This window comes from Pangasianodon hypophthalmus, chromosome 27 (assembly GCF_027358585.1).
Source record: "Pangasianodon hypophthalmus isolate fPanHyp1 chromosome 27, fPanHyp1.pri, whole genome shotgun sequence".
NCBI classification, from domain to species: Eukaryota; Metazoa; Chordata; class Actinopteri; order Siluriformes; family Pangasiidae; genus Pangasianodon; species Pangasianodon hypophthalmus.
The window spans coordinates 8,818,446-8,838,994 of NC_069736.1; the positions used below are offsets into that span (position 1 = coordinate 8,818,446).

At 41.2% G+C, this 20,549-nt stretch overlaps 1 protein-coding gene across 1 annotated transcript; it reads right to left on the bottom strand.

Annotated features, from left to right (window-relative positions):
• Window positions 1-676: 676 nt before the first annotated feature.
• Window positions 677-20,302, bottom strand: adamts15a (ADAM metallopeptidase with thrombospondin type 1 motif, 15a). The gene is made up of 8 exons (XM_026922045.3): window positions 19,020-20,302; window positions 10,858-10,990; window positions 10,192-10,359; window positions 7,498-7,784; window positions 5,684-5,861; window positions 5,145-5,320; window positions 4,101-4,276; window positions 677-2,859 (listed from the first exon to the last, which is right to left on the bottom strand). Exons 1-8 carry the CDS (start codon window positions 19,968-19,970, stop codon window positions 2,055-2,057), a joined length of 2,874 nt encoding a protein of 957 aa, XP_026777846.1. The 5' UTR covers window positions 19,971-20,302; the 3' UTR covers window positions 677-2,054.
• Window positions 20,303-20,549: the final 247 nt, after the last annotated feature.

Here is a 20,549-nt window from a genome sequence, read left to right on the forward strand (position 1 = left end):
AGAAAAGAAAATGACAGATATGGTTGAGAGAAAGAAATCCAGCATCTGTTCTATCTATTCTTTTTTGATATTCCAATCCACTCTTAAGTGAGTCTGCTGATATAAAATATTTTTGGCAACTGACATGACAGTGCTTTCTGGTTGATGTAATACTTCCAATCCAACTCGCTACGCATAATGTTCAGGCCTTACACTGTTTTTTTTCACCCAATGGCTATATATACCCTAATGAAGCCTCACTGCCTTATAAGGCCTTGTATAGTGAGCAAAGAGCTGCTGCATTCTATGGTTTGAAATTTGGTCCACATGATCTTTCTCTCACTTTCCATCACTCCCTCCCTTCCTCCTTCCTTCCAGTCAAGGAGTAGCCTTTGAACAGTCTCAGTTCCTGATTCATGGGAATGTTGAAGGGAACTAAATGGAAAATGATACAGAGAAAGCACAGTGTGTCCCACACAGGGAACCTTAAAGAGAAAAGTCATGATGTGAGTTTTTCCAGTACGTGGCATATAATCTATTGTTCATGGTGCAGGAAAAGCCTAGATACTTTTGATACAATTGTGTCAAGATGTTAAGCTGAAAACTCATCGCCCAGTAATAGCTTCTGGTTTTAAACTCACTGTAAGTCTTAAAGTATGTTTCACCAAGACAGTGAGAAAACACACAGGATGCTGAGTGATAAAGCATCTCGTTAGTACATGTTTTATTTGGAATAAATACCTTGAAGTCATGACAATTCAAAATGTCAGCGTAAAAAAATACATAAAATAGAAAGGTATTTACAGGACTTATTTGTGCACAGCTAGATGGATGTATACATGGTATACAAGGCAGCCCATGCAGGACGTTGAACTCTTTTGCTGTACTAAAGTGCAAAAGAAAAAAATGGATAAAACATTCCAAGTCATATAGGAACCATCTTTTAGATGGACGATATGGTCGCTCCAAAGAACCTCACACACATATATTTTTTTACTGTATTATGCATTAAATGAATTTACACTGTGTACAAAAGTCAGTTTAACAGGTTGGCATCCGGCACAAAACCATGCTTCGTGGCATAAGCCATCAAAAGACATTGCTATAATAATAACTTAGTTACTGTACCAGACAGGGCTTGATTATAGCAGCTGTACCTCTGTCTCACTGGAAAGAGAGGATAAAATAAAAACAAATGAGATGTTGGATGACTAACTGAGATAAAGAACCTGTCTTGGAGGCACAGTTTGCAGAATAAACAGGGCTGGACTCTAAGGGTAAACTGTCTCTCCTGAACTATAGATAAATGACCTACTGTTGAGATTCAGGAAAAAGATTAATATGCTAATATAAAGATAATTGAATCCTTTTAAGTTGGAATCCTTTTCGTCAGCTTTTATATAGGTCTATGTGATATTTGGTGTGTAGATTGGTGATGCCGTACCTTGTTTTAAAAGGCATGAAAGTTCTAATCACTAAGAAATAACAACAAATTGACAGAACTTTTCTCCTACAAAATAAGGTCTTGGAGGGAATCAACAATTTCCTGCTGCTCCAGCACTCTGGCATTCTCTCAATGTTTATTATGCCAGGAATATTCAAGTAGACTATTCAGGGAATATTCAACAGGACTAACTAATGTTTTCAACTGATAACAGAAAATGATCAAACAATTAAATCATGCTCTGTTTATATGAAACCTGACCCCAGTCTCTCACCAGACACTCTGGACCCTTCTGAGGCATTAACACAAGAGGGATTTAAGGAGGACATGCAGTACAAGGGCAATTTCTGTGCTACTTTTTTGACTCTGTGGAATGTTTCTTTTTAGCCCAAAAGATGATCGGCATTTAAGTTAGCCTACATGGCAATTTTGTAACAGTTTTTTCTTCTTCTTCATGTCACTTCTCTTTTGCAGGCAAGACAAAAAAAAACCAAGATGCACCAGAACAAATAAAGTTCCGGATCGTTTAACTTTTAACTGTTCTTCGTTTGTTGAGTATATTGTTTAACAAAGTGACAAGTCCATGAAAGGAGTTAACATGGAAGGTGAAGTACTGTGGGAAAAGGAGTCATTAGCAGGGTTTTAACGAACAAAAGTCTAGCTCCTGTGGCTTCTTCATGCTCACACAGTGATCCCTGGGAAGCACCATGCCCGTCTCAGTGGCACAGCGGAGTGGGCGCCGTTTGAAGCCTTTGCCACATGTCTTGGAACAAGGGGACCACTCACCTATATGCCATACTGGGCATGGGTCACCACAAACCCGCAATGCGCTGGGCCTTTTGGCTGGATCGCAGTCTGTCCCAGGAGTGCTGTCTCCTTTTATGCACTGTACCAATCTCCTCTGCAGGCCATTCCCACAGGTCACTGAGCACTCCTCCCACCCAGTAGCCACCCATTTCCCAGGGGGTGGAGTCTCTTTGACGTACGGAGGTGGAATCTTTTTATTGAGGGGATCGGCTTCTTTCCCAAGCCCTCCCTCCTCAGCGAGAACGCTGTTTTCAGCCAGAGTCCTGCCTTCCTTCTTTAACACCTTGTCCTCCTTGGTTTCTCGTTTGAGATAGAAGGAATAGCGGATGCGTGGAGGTGTTAAGTGGCCCACAGACAGCACCTCCACCGTCAGAGCTTCCCCCAGTGGTCTTACAGCCTGCAGCGTCTCTGATTGGCCGCTGGTGCCGCTGTAGCGCAAGAGACTGCCACGCACTATGATGTCCCGCTCCACTGCTGACACTATATAGTTGCCATTAAGAAGGTATTCACCTCGGCTGTTCTTGACAGCCAGGTAGTTGTCATCATTTACCATTCCCTTATAGCCACGCTGACGGATGTCAACATTGGACGCACCCACTGGAAGCATGACGACAAAGTTGTAGCCGGGACTAAGGGAAAAAAGGCAGGAGATAATAATGTTAGGGTTTTAATACTGAAGTGTATCTATATCTACCATTTATCATAGTATGATATGCAACTTTCATTACCAAATACAGGACAGTGAAGTTTCATTTTAGATACTGACTGCATCCTCGCACTTCCAATGCAAGTCAGTAGCATCCAAAAAGAAACTGTGAGAAGGTTTTCTTTTCATATATGTGTGTATATATCAGGCATTATTCTATGTATATATGTGTATATATCAGGCATTATTATATGTGTAATTGCTCATATGTGTGTTTTTTTTTAAAAAAAAAAAAAACTCACCATGCCTATAAAGAATAATTAGCAAACATAAACAGCTCACTGAAATATTGTTTCAAGATTCTATTTTGCACTTCATTTACACAACTAGGGCTGTAAGTCTCCATATTAAATAACCATATATCCAACTCCATATCTTCTCCTTCTTCTTCCATATTAATAAAACCATCCATATTGAAAAAAAATATATTGGTGGACTTTACTATAATTAATTACTTAATTATGTCATATTTAAGTATTTAATATTGCCCTTTAATACCCCTTTCCATAGTTTTATGAGTGTATTTACAGCCCAAAAAACACAGATTTCATTGTGACGTGGTTACATCAATTGACTGATTAGACTGCTTCTCACTCGATCCAATATCATGCAAGAAAAATGGGCTTAAGTCCAAGGTCGGGATGCCATATAATTGAAACGACACACTTCAGCACACTCCTTTCTACACATCGAACTTCCGTGCAAATGTTGTGGTAGCATTCATGTGCATTATGTCTGAGGTCTGAATACCCATGTGTACAATTTTGGCATTTAAGCCCTCACTACGCTTGCAACTAAACTCTGCATACCGCCCTAAGTCTTTGTAAATAATCCACAACACAGCCGCTGATTTTACACAAAATTTCTGAAACTGCACACATAAATTAGTGCTCTTTAGTTTGTTGAGAAATAGGAAATTCGGTTTGTCCCATAATTGCATTTAGGACAGTCTGGCCTGTTTTGCATGAACGTCTCTGCCTAAAATAGTCTCGCTGTTTAGATTATTAAGACAGAAACATGTGAAGGCATGATCATGATCTGAACCCTTTAAAGATCTACATTTTATGACATACAATGCCACGTGACATATGACTTCTATCAGCTAATATGATCAGAATGCATGCTACAAAGATGATTTTACATGCCCTTCTTACAGGAACTTACACAGGTTTCGTGAAGAGGCCAGAAATCTTCTTGCAGCTCTTATTGTCTCCTCCACAGACACCACATTTGTCAAACTTCTTGCTGGAGCCGAGTTTACCATCACAGCCCGCCTTGCTACATTTGCCCTGAACACAAACTCCTGAAGAGTCAGGAGAACATGGAGTCCCATCCACAACCTGCAAAGGAAAGGAGAAAAAGATTGCAACAGGCTGTTCTAACAGCTAAGACATTGCGTAGTGAATTGGTCATGCACCTCAAGAAGATTACTGTTACTGTGATGGAGTGTTCCTCATTACATTTATAGCTGTATAATGCTGATTGCTTACAGTTCCTAAATCTGTAAGGACCAGTATTCTCTGCCCAATCATCAAGGCATTGTAACATGGAACATGCCTTTTACTTTAATAAATTACTTATTTTCTGCATTCCTTCCGGAGTGCCGTATTTTCCAATCTCCTCCACAGTAGGTGTGCAAATCTTTTCAGCTGATCCTAACTCTGTAGTAGCTGTTTGTGAGTGAGTGCCTAGTCCTGATATGCCTCATGATTCTGTGGAAGCTCAAGCCACACCTCCATATCTTGCTCCAGATTAACTCCTTGTCCCTTACTATCTCTTCCATAATTATTTTTCCTCCATCCAACCTTTATGGAAAATAAAGGCAATCATGGGTAGGTCAGAACCTTCACCAATGACCCCATTCCCTGTTTTATGTCACTTGTCTACATTATAGGTTTACATAATATTCTTGTATTATTTATTTCAATACTTTCTTACAAAAATGGCTATAGCTCTGGGTTTTATTTGTATAATCCTAAGAAACTCATTTAAAACACATAAGAGAAGAGTTTATAATTCATGAGCCATGAAATGTGTCCTTCAAAACATTTACAGTGAAATGTAGATGTGGTTTCTTTTTGTTATTCCTCCCATATCCAAAGTAATTCATCAATTTTAGGCCTCCAGAAAGTCAAAATGAATGAAACATGTTAATTTTTTTAATGAGAGAATGGAAGTTAAAACAAAGTATAAGCCTATATTTCTCACCTTGGGAGCGAGGACGTAGAAGTAGCCTGTTCCATTAGCCCTGCATATCAGCTTACACTGGTCTTTAGGGGAGACGCCTGAGTACTTAGGCACCCACACCACAGACGGCGTGAGGCGGTTGGTGTTCAGACTGAAGCCATTGAAAGCCTCACACTGCTCCTCTCTGTAACTCTTCCCTGTGAGAAATGCATGTAAGAAAAGAAGAGAGTTACCCAAGAGTTCTTTCTAAAACCAATCTTCTAAAACCAAACTAATGCCGGTTCCTAAGTGCAACTCAGTTGTCTTAAATTTAAGCCCAGGATCTTACCTAATATATCTAATTATATCTAATTTATATCTAATGTCTCAAATGGCTAAACAATTGTCATGTCTGTTACCAGGCAACTGACAGTGCCTGCACTGAATCAAAGCAAAGTAAACACAAATTTTAGTTATTACTAGACAGGTACATTTCTGTCATTCCAAACATAGATACAACTATAAGTCAGGGATGTTGAAAACATTTAGTAGTTGCTTGAGATGCATTAAAAAGTCCTTACCAGTGTCTGGGCATGGTGTGAGGTTGCAGGACCGGTACTTCACCCTCACTCCTTGGCAGTATTTGCCCCCATTGTCTGGCACTGGATTACTGCACTCTCTTTTTGCGAGCTGCACTCCACCACCACAGGTTCTGGAGCAAGGCCCGAATGTCCCCCATTTACCCCACTTTCCATCCACCTAGAGAGAGACAGAGAGAGAGAGAGAGAGAGAGAGAGAGAGAGAGAGAAAGATTTTCAGTGAGAGTCAAATTGTCAGTTGATCAGAGTGGTGTGTAAGATACATACATGTAGCTTTGCACCATATAAGTTGTACCATAAAAGTGTCCATAAAAGTTTGAGTGTGTCTAAAGTGTTTGTAAAGTGTGGCTTCCAGACTCAAACTGTTTGAGATACAAAATTTTCATAGCCACTGCAGTTAGCTGTTTTCCAAATTTAATAGCCAGTCAACTTTTTCATGTATGAAACTCCACCTGAAATGTACCAGTATAAATATTAAATACATACAATACAAATGGATTGTTTAAATTAGGTATGTTCATGGGACAAGCATACAACAGTTTCTGCTACAACGACACTGTGGGCCAGCTGTTTATATGTGAGGAGGCACAGTGCAAAATGAGATTCAGTGTGGTTGAGAAAACTTATTATTATTAGTCTAGCAGTGATTTTCAGTGTACAACTTCAGAATTAATAAACCAAAAGTAATGTTAATTATGTATAAAATAACAAAGGTACCCTAAGTAATTTACTATGAACATTATTTGAACATTGGTTAATGCAGGAGTTCATTATTTTGCTTATTTGCTTTATTATTTTAAAAGCATAATTTAAACCTTAATGTAAAATGTTACCTAGGTAATCAGCCACATGTCTCCTTTTTTGGGCTTATGTCCCATTTTTGGGACATGATTCTCCTTCAAATGCAATATATGTCCAAAAGTATGTGGACACCTGACCATCAGACTTCTTCCCCAAGCTACTGCCACAAAGTAGGAAACACACAATTGCATAGAATGTCTTTGTATACTGTAGCATTACAATTTCCCTTCACTGAAACTAAGAGGCCCAATCCTGTTCCAGCATGACAATGCCCTGTGCGAGCTCCATGAAGACATGGTTTGCCAAGTTTGGAGCCCTGACCTCAACCCCACTGAACACCTTTGGAATGAACTGGAACATCAGCTGTGCCCCAGGCCTCCTGACTAACATTAGTGCTTGACCTCATTAGTGCTCTTATGGCTGAATGGGCAAAAATCCCCACAGCAATGCTCAAAAATCTAGTGGCATGCCTTCCCACAGGAGTGGAGGTTATTATAACAGAATAAGTGGACTAAATCTGGAATGGGATTTTAAAAAAGCACATATGGGTGTGATGGTCAGGTGTCTATAAACTTTTGGCCACATAGTGTACATATAAGGGATAGACAAGTGGGCAGCATTTTGCTGGCATGGCTTGGGTCCACTTGTCCTTTTCAGAGCAAAACATTTCTATCTTGATCGGAGTGGTATCTTCCAGGATGACCTTGCCCCCATTCACAGGGCATGAGGGCTCAATGAATGATTTAATGAGGATCAAAATAAGGTAAATCATAAGCTATAGCCATGTTAGTCACCAGATCTTGTGGAATCTATTCCAAGGCACATTGAAGCTGATCTGGTGGCTCGCGGTGACCTAACACCTTACTAAGAGACTTTATGTTGTTTTTTTTTCAATGTTGTTTTAGTTCTTTGTCACTCATTTGTATCTTAGCAAGTTTATGTGCAGTATACAGTGCATTAGTGTGTGTATGTCTGTGTGCTGTCACTTGACTCACCTTTGGCCTGGTGATCTCGTGTTTCTCTATGCAAACCCCACGCATGCACAGCATGCCCTCTCCACATGCTGTGCCATCTGCCCAGGGGAAGTGCCGTGTCTGACAGACAGGCTGACCCCGGGTCTTGCCTGTGCACCACAGCCGCTGGCACGGTGCCTGCATGAGTGGGCATGGCTTCGAACCAGTGCCAAAAGACAGCTCACACTGCCTCTCTAGACCATATGACACTCCAGGGAGAACGTCAGGTAGTGACAAGGGTTTCTCAGGCTGATCCAATAAACAATCACCTGCAGGATTTAATGACAATGTTATGTTGTGTCATGTTTGAATTCTAGAAACTTTATCTGGGCTGTTGAGTTACATAACTTTTTAAACTTTTTTACCTTCATGCTTCATGTTCTATTCAAGTTTGTTTAACAATTCTAACATTTATATATATATATATATATATATATATATATATATATATATATATATATATATATATAAAGAGTACATTGCCCTATAAACATTTAATGGAAAAAAGTGCAGCTTTGGTTACATGCTCTATATGCCCCCAAATTAACATAAACATAATGCTGATTTTTTTTTTTTATCATACCAGGCATTATTCACTAATGGTGTTGATGTTATTAAAGAGAGAAATTTGACCAAAAGTCTTATAACTTCAAGATTTGTTTGACTCACATCTTTAGATTCATCACATCTGTATATGTTTGTTTAAATGATGAAGTCTGAGAAATTGTATTTGTCTCTGAGAGTCTGGGGAACCCAAAGGCCCAACTGTAAACTGTCTAATCAGTAAAGCACACAAACACTTCACCACTGTTTGCTTTTTCCTCTTCTATAGTGTGTGCGTGTGTGTGTGTGTTTGTGTGCGTATATATACACTGCACAGTGACATCTGTATCTTTGAGAGACATTGTCTGACACTGCATCTGTCTCTTTGTGGAAGCTCATGTGATCGTAGACTGAACACACAGCAATCAGCACAACATATTGTGTGCCCAAATTTTTCACCCTGACCTTATGCCTTATTTTGTGCTTGTATAATCAACTGTGTATTTATGTCTTTGCACAAGGAGGTTTTTCATTCATTTATTCATTTTCAGTAGCCACTATATCCCAGTGAAGATCACAGTGGATCCAGAGCCCACCCTGGGAACGCTGGACGTGAGGCGTAAATACACCCTCTATGGGACACCATGCACATACATTCAAACTCATTCACACCTAGGGACAATTTAGCATAGCCATTATTGGCATGTTTTTAGGAGGTGAGAAGATACCTAAGAGAACCTGGAGGAAACTCATGCACACAGATAGCAAACTGAGCTCAGGATTGAACCAGGGACCCTGGAGCTGTGAGGCAGCAATGCTACATGTTGCACCCTCTCGCCAGCCAGTACATTTTGTATGAGATGAAATTAGTAAAGGGACTGTCCCTCTGCTGCATGTAAGGCAAATTGCTATTGCAAAGAACAAACTAATGTCTTCCATTTACCTCCTATTTCTCTGTTAAAAGTACATATGCCCTCTAAATTCTAAATATACTCTAAATTGCCCTTGAGTGTGAAAGAGTATGTGCAGGGTGCCCTGTATTTCCTTACTGGAAATGAATGAATGAATGAATGAATGAATGAAATTTGCCATTTAAGAAAAGCTAGAAATAAATAGCTAGATTTTTTTGTGTGGCAATTTTGAAAATTATTTATTTTTCTAAGATATCTATATTAAATTGCTTTTACTGCTCATTTATTACTCCTTCAAAAGATCCACTCCTATTACCCTGCATGTTTTGTTCAAAGTGCTCCAAACTGACATGAGAAGCCTGTATAGTTATGTCATATAATGTTTTTCCCAGTATGGGAGTGAAATCTGACCCAAATGTCTGTCTGAATTTGCTTGGGAAAACAGGATCTTGTTTTACCTATAATCCAATGACAGCCAGACCACATTGGGCTGTGTGTTCTAAAGCCTGTCTAATCTCAGTGAAGTGGTCTGGATGTCTGCCTGTGAAACACTGCAGTGACTTTGGGGAACATCAACTGCCATTTCTCCAGAGGCAGATGTGGTGGTTTGCCTTGGTTAGCATGGCATACATATGCAGTCTTGAACACATGTTGTATGCATTAAAAAACACTTTAATGCATATTTTAGTATGATATGAGTATGTGTACTTTACCAATTTGGAACAGTCCTAACATGTAAATTAATGAAAACATCATCCATCATTATTAACCATATTACCAACATGGCCACAAATAGCTATATACGGTTTTAGGGTAACCACCAGGTGCACCGAGCACTAATATATTTCCTACTTTTGGAGGCAATTTCAAAAGTAGTTACAGTAGTCCTGGTTACAGCCCTGACTGTAAATGCTGACAGTGGAAGACAAATGTCCCAGACACTTGTCGTTCTTGCATATTTAAAGTAGTTAATTATGTTAAATGATTATTGACATGTATCTAGCTTCAATTATTACATGTCTATCAGGATAGGTTAAAGAAGGTGTGGTTCACCATTAGCAATAGCCAAATTCACAGTCTGATTGATAAAGGTTTACACCCCAGTCTTAGCCACCACAGAAAGTCATATATCAATAAGATCAATAAAACCCAAATCATTATATAGTAACAATGTTCCTGGAAATAGATATTTAAACAGATAACCTGTGCCGCTCTGACTTACCATGTCCGCTGTCCAGGAATTCTGTGATGATAGCAGCACTACACGGTGACCATGGGCTGGTGCGGTTTATCCGGATCAGTGTCGGTGACATCATATGATTGTCCTGTAGCTTTCCAAATACATCCTCACATGCCTTCACGTTATCATGGGGCATGTTGAATACATGGCCTGTGAAGAAAAGAGAATTTTGCAGTCCTTTCACTGTGCCAGTTGTGTCTGAATCATCTGCAAACCTCAGATAAACCAGTTCTGATTTTTTGCACTTAAAATCACCAACACTGCTGCTCTCAGGTAATTATCATGTCAGCAAACAAGCCACAGCTATGTGAATCATGCCTCTAGTACCTCCAGCACATCTAGCAACTCCCCCTCATTTCCTCCACTGGCCTTGTAAATGTACTTTACCAAAACCAGAGATGGAGCTTCCTGCATGGAAATAAGCAACTTCAAATGGGGATCATCGTCTTACCTCGGCTGTTTCCCAAATATCTACAGATGAGCCTTAGGGGGCTTACTTGCTCTTCGGATATTCATTACACTTTTGCAGACAGTAGGTTTCAACAGATTTTCGATACAATTGTCAAGCGATGCCATCTGTTTGAACCATGAAAGCTAATTTGGCACCATACACTACTGATAACATGGTGACTCGGCATGTATACTAACCAAGCTCGTGAGCAGTGGTGAATGCAGAAGGCAAGCCATCATCCTCGATCACTGAGCAGCTCCTCTTTGGGTCACACATTGTGCCAACGTCTGCCATGCCCAGAGTGTCACACGTGGAGGCTCCACACAGATCCTGGATCAAATAATGAGAATTAAGTTGAGTTGAGAAATCAGATGGGAACTAAGATAAGATAAGATAAGAAAAGTTAAATCCAACATCCAACATCCAAAATCCCTTGAGTAAGGGAACATTTCTATGGGAAAGGAATTGGACGACTGGACGTAAATCTGATTTTAGAATTGATTGATTTGATTGATTGATTTGATTTTAAATCAAACTTTAGAAAACTTCTGATAAGCCAAGTTCTAGAAAATGTCCACATACACACATCTGCCACTTTATTAGGAACACCATACTAATACTGGGTAGGACTCCCCTTTGCCCTTACAACAGCTTCAACTCTTTGTGACATGGATTCTACAAGGTGTTGGAAATATTCCTCTGAGATTCTGGAATATGTTGACATGATTGCATCACGTAATTGCTGCAGATTCGTTAGAGGCATATTCATGCTGTGAATCTACCATTCTAGCACATCCCAAAAGTGCTCTATTAAATTTAGTTCTGGTGACTGGGGAGGCCGCTGAAGTACATTGAACTCATTGTCAGGTTCATACAACCAGTTTGAGCTGACTTGTGTGTTGTGACATGGCACATCATGATGCTGGAAGTAGTCATTATAAGATGGGTAAATTGAAGCTGCAAAGGGATGTACACTGTCAGCAACAATACTCAGATAGGCTGTGGCATTTAAACGATACTTGGTTGGTATTAGTAAGGGGCCTAAAATATGCCAGGAAAACATTCTCCTCATCATTACACCACTACCAGGCAACATTTTTCCAATCGGCAACTGTCCAGTTTCTGTGAGCCTGTGCCCACCATAGCCCCAGATTCCTGTTCTTGGCTGACAGGAGTGGAACCTGATGTGGTCTTCTGGTGTTGTAGCCCATTTACCACAAAGTTCAATGTGTTGTGCATTCTGTGATGCTCTTCTGCTTTGGGATGCGGTATAACAGGAGATTTGCAGCATGAATATCTGCAGCAGTTACGTGAGGCAAACATGTCATCATGAACCAGAATCTCAAAGGAATGTTTCCAACACCTCGTGCAGTTCATGCTATGAACAATTGAGGCTGTTCTGATAACAAAGGAGAGTTCTACCCAGTATTAGTATGGTGTTCCTAATAGTCAACGGTGAGTGAATGTTCAGATATGGAGTCAATATCTGTCAACATTTACTTATTAGGATTAACGGGGTTCCAATGAAAGGATATTAAAATATGCACTATTTATTACACTGAAAATGTAATTTATTTTCTCTACAATGTTACAGAAGAATGAAACATTGGTTAAAGGAAAACGTAAATAAAGATAAATAGATTTAAGGGGGGAAAAATCTGCAAAGATGACTCCAATTCAAGTTAAATAAATCTCTTGTTTTGACTTGCGACCAATCAAACAGTTAGTTGTTTGAGTAATATGGCACTCGCAATCATGTGGTTATACTGAATATCGGCACGGCTGTGATGCGCCGCAGACACGAGCCCGCAATTGGCAATCTTCAGCTGACAACCTTTTATATTTTAAGCCAAAATGTATATTCCTGAAAAGTATCATTTGCTAACACTACTGTAGTAACTGTTTCAAACTAATTTTACATGGCGAAGACAGGTCATGTGCAGCGATACACACAGTGAAACCTCCCAGTGCAGTTATAGGAAATATAGGCACTCTTGGAATGCCACTCAACCAATCAAATTAGTGGACCAGAACTAACTGTTGTATAAAAGTGAATAATCACAAACAAATAAAGAATGTACTCAAGAAGGCTGCAGAAAGGCCCCATTCACCCAAGCCCACACACAAGGGATGCTACTACCAAAAAGATCATGAGTTGCAGAGCACGCTGATGCAATGACCAAAAAGAATCTTAAAATGGCATGCATTTGTTCCTGAAATCTCTTAAGTGCTTCTGATTCCAAGAGATATTCCAGATGCCCAGTTAAAGATTCTCTTGAGTTTCAGGGCTACATGAGGTAATAGTTGCAATAAAATGCAGTGCTGTGGGCCAAGGAAAAGAATTTCCAGCTGACCTATATTTTGCTACCACACGTCTTAAAACACATTTGTTCAAAGTATTCAATGTACCACACTGATTGTATATCTGGTAGTGATATTCCAAAATAAAACAAACTTCTAGGAAAAGCACTTGTACTGATTTGAAACATAATATAGACTACATAAAAAATTTATTTTTAATGCTGGCAATGATGCATCCAGCCAACAGCAGACAGCAGATAATCCAGAGAAAGTCTGGCTTCATAGCTAAATTAAAACTGGACAGACATTTTTGTCTTCACAGGAGTGCTGATATGTTGCTGGATCAGCAGTCCTAAGATAGTTTGTAAAAAAAAAAATTGAGTTTAGTTGGCCATTATTGTTTAATGGTCAAACTCATTCTGGCCTCCAAGTCTCAAGCCAAATACACTGGCAGGTACAGTCAGACATTAAGGAGTGTCATATAAGCTAAAGGTTCCAAATCAATGTGACAAATTGTTTGTGAGCTGTAGTTGTTGACCGTTGAAAACCCGAACCAGATGTAGGTATGTGAGAGGGAGGATGGTTATTACTAAAAGCTCAAGACAGGCATGTTTTAAGAAAGGAAAGAAGAAAAACCCTTTTTTTCTTTTATGTAACAAGTGCATGTTTTGTAACTGTAACCCAGTTCTTCCATCTGTAAACATCTCTTAGTGTGTGAATCATGAGGAGCCGCACTGTTAACTGTTAACAAAGCATCAGTGGCATTTGGTGCCCTTTTTTATTAGTATATTGCCTTGAAGAATCAACCACCAAAACCCCTTTGCCACCACTTGGGAATCTGTCACCAAAGGCTTTGGGAAACTTTGCAGAAGATGCACACCTACATAGTAGATGTGGTACAGTAGACAATTCACATTGTGTTACAGCATGTTATTGTAGTACACCAGCGGTGCAGAAAAAATTAAGAGCTATATCACAAAATGGGCTTCTTGGCTGCAGTATCAAAAAGTGGGCTTCTTGGTTGCATACCAATAGATCATGTGGAAATGGTTTTATGAGGATTTGGATCACAGCAAGATTCATTATTTCTTGAACTTATTAGTTTAGAATTGCAACCTTATGATGTCCTCTCAGTAGGTAAAAGCATGACTAGACACCCTTAGAAGGAAGGGTGTGAAAGCCTCTGTGCTTCCTCTCTTTTTCTGCTGCCCATGGCTGAGTATTTCCACAAATTCTAATTTTATGTCTAAATGAGTCATCTTGAACTTGGTAACAAGCATATACAAAACAATTCAAAATGGGAACTTAATTAGATTACTAAGGCATATGACGCCTTGTGATTATGTGTGGTTAATTCCGTTGCTGTCAATTCCGTGAAGAAATATGATATTTTCTGAGAGAACAGGCTAGCCAGTCATGTAAAGTTCACTTTCACTTTAGACAAGTGCTTGACGACATATTACACTCATAAAATCAACTACAGACCTTCCTATTTAGGAGTGGTTGTCAGTCTAGAGTTAATAGCATGTGCTCAAGTTTGACATGAAGTTCATATAACAAGTTGTGGGTGAGTGCTCCTTTAACCTGAGTGGTTAGGGGCCAGTGAAAAGCACTAAGCTGAGGTCAGTTGATTTCTTGCCTCTCTCCCTCCAACGCTTCTCCAAAAGGTCTAGTAAAAGCTCTCTATCACTGTTAAAACTGAAGAGGAGGGATGACTCTTTTCCTTCCTGAACTAATTTGCAGTCAAAACATACAAATTTAATTAGGCCTTTTTAAAAGCATAATTCGTTCCATATTTGCCTCTCTGTCTCAAACTGTCATAGTAGCACCAATGGGTACACTATCCTACACTATACTACACTATCCATAAGTCCATAAGCCCCAGCACATCACATGTCTCAATCACTCTCATCTATGTCTTGTTATACCTTGTTAGCGCCACTATTTAAGTTCTAGTTTTTCAGCGTCTCACCATCAAGCTCCTGTTGTTATTGTTGTAGCTGTGGTTTGTTTTTGTCTGCTGTTGTGTTTGTCTTCTGTCGCGTGTTGTCGTGTGTGCCACAGTATGGTTGTTTTTGTTTTGTTTGTACCTTACATAATAAATTATGCATTATTGCACTTGCATCCACCTCCACCCCGACAGAAAGCTTAACTGACCTAACATGGATGCAGCATAATTTTTCAGCATCCAAGAAACACTCCTGGAGTAGAGCCTCCTGATGTGGGAGCAACAGGGGAGGGGAGAAGGGATTGGGTCAGAGCCTCACAGGGATGGCTTGATGCCATGCGCCCCCTGGGGAAAATTTTTTTGAGGAGGGGGCTCCCAAACTAGCTAGAACCATGTCCCACCCTCCTTGCCCCACAGAGGATGCTATTATGGCTCATGGTATCACCATAGGTGTCACTCCATCTCCTTGCTCTGCCTCAGACATCACTACGCTACCCAGCTCCACTCCTCCTTGCTCAGCTACGGACATCGCTCCGCCTCCTTGCTCTGCTGAGGACGTTACTCTGCCTCCTTGCTCCGTGGAGGACGTCGCTCCCCTCTCTTTCTTCGTGGAGGACGTTGCTCCCCCCTCTGGCTTCAGGGAGGATGTCGCTCTCCACCCTGGCTCTGCCTTGGACTTCGTTCTCCCGGTGGCTTTGCAGTGGCTGTCACTCCATTCTCGTGCGCTGTCTTGGACGTCGTGCTACCCCTCAGATATACGGAAGAGACTTCTCCGCCTCACTGCCTGGTGGACGACATTGCGTCTCCTGCTGGCTACACTAAGGGTAGCGCTCCTAATGAACCCTGTCAACCTAAGGGCCTTTATCAGCTAAGAGACATCTTGCATCTTCCAGGACCCCCTCTTGACAATATTTCGCGCTTCAGGAGCAGCGCGTCACAGTAGAGCCAGTGGGCACTGAACTACACTACCCATCAGCCCCAGCACGTGACATGTCGCAATCTCTCTCACCTGTATCATGTCAGCACCACTATTTATTTCACCATCAAGCCTCTGTTGTTACTGTTACTTGTTGTCATATGTGCCACAGTATTTCTTGTAGTCTGTATGTTTTTGCCTTATATCCAAGGTTCATGTTTATGGTTCTTGGTTTCACAGTTTTTTGGTTGTTTTGTTTGTACATTATACAATGAATTACCTGCATTTGCATCTGCCTCTACCTACAATCCATGACACAAACATTCTCTATTTGCTTACTTACTCATTTGATCTATGTAAGTGCCACCCCAATTTGTTTAAACACCTCTCAAAATAATACCCCTTTTACTCTAATGCTAATAAAAGGACTGAGGTCCTTGTGTAGACACTGCTTATACATGAACCTACTGCTGCAAATATGACATAAATTGAGTCCTCTGAGTTCACTGCCTTCCAGTTAAAAGGGATCTGGAGCTTAATAAATCTGTTGTGAGTCACCACTGAAATGGTAAGATGACATATTCCGTTCTGCTTTTGCATGTTTGTTAGAGCATACTCCAAAAAGCCTCAAAGAATCTCTATGGAAGTCCCCTTTACAAGTTTGTATAACATGGTCTGTAACGGATTATATGAAGAATACTGACAAATCTAAGAGAAAGTGAGTTCTGTGATGTGGTTCAATGTGCCAGCGAAGCTTAGTTTACACTGTGCTAATTACTTAGCACCTCTAGCTTTTTCAAGCTTTATAAATATGCATTCATCCCAGGCTATGGAAAAACACTGCCTCTGGAAAATAAACAGTCATTGCACTAGATGCACTTGGAAAAGTGACTTAAGTGCAAATTATACAACAAAAAAGTATCCAGTTCCTATAGCAGTAATCACCGCCCTCTTTCTGGAGAGCTACCACCCTACAGAATTCAGTTTCACCTCTAATCTAACACACCTGCTTCAGATCATCAGCCTTCTTTATTAGCCACAACAGCTCTGTTTGATAATAACTTGAACTGAATTGTGTATATGGGTAGAGATCAAGGGATGGTGATCAGTGCTCTATAGGATTCTCCCTTAACCACAGTCCCAGCTGGGAATTATCAGAGGCCTTCATTCCAGATATGCTCACCCCCTTCACTCATGTCTTCAATGGTTCTAAGTGTTAGCTATAAACTTAAGAACATTTCAGTTCACAGTTTATTAAACCTGTTAAAATGCCCTTTTACTAAGTTGCCTTGATATGTGGAAGTTGCAGTGTTTGCCAAGGGCCAATGAAAGAAATCACACTCCATACTGGCTTAAAGAGTACAACCTAGAGACAACAGAGTAGCTGAGTCTGAGGAAGGACGTTGTGCTAAAAGTGCTGGTGGAAAAATGGGAATAGCTTGGAAGAAATGTTGCAGAGCCCCAGAGAGTGACTTTCCCCATGCTGCAGCTGGAAAGGGCTTCTACAGCAGGTGGGCCTTGACAAGGTGGGATTTAGGGGTCTCTCCCTCTCTCTTTCGTAATGGAAAACAGGCTTTTTCTGAGGAGATGGGTGGATCGGGAGAGGGGACATGGGAGAGAATGTATCAGATCATTCCCAGCTGGAAGTGTGTTTAAAAGAAGATCCCCTAGAAATGGAACATTTCTTCTCGTTTCATATGATACAGCCCTGCACAAAAGACCCATTTTCCTACTTGTACATGGACACCACAGCTGCAATAAGCCAGTGAAGTTATTTGGTTATTTGATTGGCTGTATTATGATCAATATGATTATAATGTTGTGCAAAGTCTTGAATTCTATAAATAAAAAAATAAAATAAAATAAATATTTAAAATCCCTAAACATGACAAAAATATAACATAATCTTTCATTTAACATCACTGGAATGACATAAGGCGTGTGAGAAGTGCAGTATATCAGATTGCATGTTGGAGTTCTCAGAGGAGCCAAGGCTTGGCTCTCATCACTGTCTGTTTAAGTCGTTCATGGAGTAATGTCGAACCAGATTTGTACAGCTCTGAACGCTTGAACTAGCTAGAGTATCCACTGAACTTTGGATCCATGTTTATGTACATGCGCTCACACTACTAACTCCCCCTCTCCCCTATGGACCACAAATGATTTCTGAGTCCAAAATGTCCTTGTCTTTAGAGGGCAATGACTGCAGTAACTACAAAAATGCAGGAAGGAACAATCTGCACTTGGGCTCTGATACTTTACTGTCTCTCAGCAGAGAAGAAATGCTAAATCTTCAAGATCACTGGCTCAGGCCATGTGTGACTCAGGCGCTTAGTTAGGGGAAAAAGACTTTGTTTGGTGTGTGAAGGACTGGCTGAGTGCCTGCACATGTGGGCGTTCCTGAGCAACAGCTGACAGTGAATGCTGACTTCAGTGTGGGTTTGTTAGGGGTGAATCAGTGCAAAGCATGACTCTTCTGCATGTGTTTGCTTAAACACAAACTGTAGAGATTGAAATCTTGAACTCTGCTATTGTGAATGTAAACAGGCACAGATATGAATAAGCAGCCAAATGAACATATGCCTAATGTCTGTCCCGTACATATGACTGTAAATACACCATGTGGAGTATACATATTCTGCATATGCACATACTGTTTCAACTTAACTATGAGTAAAGGGTTGTCTGTTGATGTCTGTGTAATACCCTACATAATTTAAAGTAAATTCTCTAAAGCTGCTACATTGGTGTTTTGTGTATCTCTGAAGGTGCACAATCAGATTCACATACAGTTGATGACAAGGGCAGTAACCTGTAGTCATAACTAACCCTTCATGACATGTCATTAACCCTAAGGGTTACCCTGGGGGACAGGAGATTAACTCAGGCAGATGCTCTATTTGTACCTTGTACATTGTGCAACGTAGAAAATACTCCAGTGAACAGACTGGGGTTAGTTTTGATGTTTCTTTCTTGATTGACATTAGATGACCCAAAGTGTATGCCCAAAGTGTATGAAGGACAACACTGAATGGGTATGTATTTGAAATTTTCACATTATGTGATCCACGTACATGAATGATAGTTAAATATCAAGTCACCTATACGAAGCAAAGTCACAAATGATTATAAACCAACTGACATGATGGCTGCTAGTATCCGTTCAATACTGATGTCACGCAGCTTTTCCTCACCTCTTTGGTGAACAGGATGGCGGTGTCCCAATACTCCGGGTGCTTGTCGCTGTTCTTGTTGATCTTCTTTTGCCACGTACAGAAATTGCGCAGGGTCATGGCTGCGTTGCCGGTCACCTTGGGCCCTTTATCCTCGTCGGTAACCACCAGGAACTTGACCACCACGATGTTAATGGGGTTCAGGATGCTTGGGTGTTTGTAGAGGCGAGCCGCCACTGCCATGAGTGTAAGCACGTAATGCCTCAGATCGTCACCGTGGAAATTGGCCATGGACTCGTCGGCCACCACAAGCGTCTCCACGTACCGAGGCACCGATGCGAATCGCTTGAGCCGACTCCTCTGTGCGTTGGTTTTAACGCCAGCATTAGCTTCTTCGGAGCGTTTAAACTTCTCCAGGGAGCGTGCGACATCGGGCGTCGGGCCACCGTCTACGCCACATCGCGTCGTGCCGTTGCCACCAAGCTCGGCGTTGGCGCGTCGCCGCAGAAGGTGCGCGCTCTCCGCGCTCCGGCGCGCACCCGAAGACACTGAGTCGTCGCTTGCCGGATTGATAAAATACTCCCAGCCGTCGTAGCCAAACGCGCCGCGCAGGCCGTCGCACAGACTGAGAGCCGCGTACGAGAGTGGATCCAAATTCACGGTGCCCGCGTAGAAACAGCGCCGAAGGTCCGCGCGCTCGGACCCAAGGGGCATGCCCAACGTCGACAGCGTGGGTGCGATGAAGCTAGAATCCGTGTGCAAGTCGAGCACAAAATCCTGTCCAAACGCACTTACTTGGTAAGCCACTTTTTTCGGCGGTGCGTTCATTTCAGAACCGACAAAGTTGTTATTTGCATAGTCATGATTATCCACTCTGACAGGTTCGCACAGCTGACTCTGCATGGAGCGCGCAAATTTGCAAATCACTAATAAAACGTTCACAAAAAGCACAGCCCTTGTGAATAAAAACATGACTGCATGCAAAATGCTGTAAGATTTCTACGGACGAGAAGGGACAGGACGCAATCTTGGGAAAAAATGAACCAGTTTTAAGGTATTTAATCAGTGCGTTTAAGAATAATCCGAATAACGGAGACGGACTAAAATGTCGCCTGCGAGCGTTCGATCCATTCCCTTGTTGCACCTGGATGCTCAAGCGTCCTTCCGCGTGCGCTGGCTTTATGCGCGCAGGTCATGTGTAAACAGCGAGTGCCTGTCACCGGAGCTTTTGAGGAAGGTCTTCGGTTGAGCTGATTGGCTAGCGCCTCTCTGCTCGCGACATCATCGTTGAAGCGCACCGCGCGAGTTATGGTTAGGCTTCCCTCCCACTTCGCGTATTTGTGCGCTCTTGCAGCCATGTGAAAGATGGTGACTTATTGTCCACTTGTAACATGCCAAACCGCATTCTACCATACTAGTAAATAAAATTAATGTGACACCATATATGGAGACTTTATTCTGACATACAATTTAGCACGGTACTATGTGATTTGGGATGTAATCCGTGGTTCTTAAATGGTTTCGAGTGGTGAAACATCCTCCTTTCTTTGA

What these genes read in the sequence shown, in the direction of transcription:
- adamts15a (XM_026922045.3), bottom strand. Translation starts at nt 19,970, where the DNA reads ATGTTTTTATTCACAAGGGCTGTGCTTTTTGTGAACGTTTTATTAGTG. An exon ending in CACCACTGCTCACGAGCTTG is followed by an intron (nt 10,360 to 10,857) that starts GTTAGTATACAT and finishes TTTTCTTCACAG; the next exon opens with GCCATGTATTCAACATGCCC. An exon ending in ACGAGATCACCAGGCCAAAG is followed by an intron (nt 5,862 to 7,497) that starts GTGAGTCAAGTG and finishes GTCTCTCTCTAG; the next exon opens with GTGGATGGAAAGTGGGGTAA.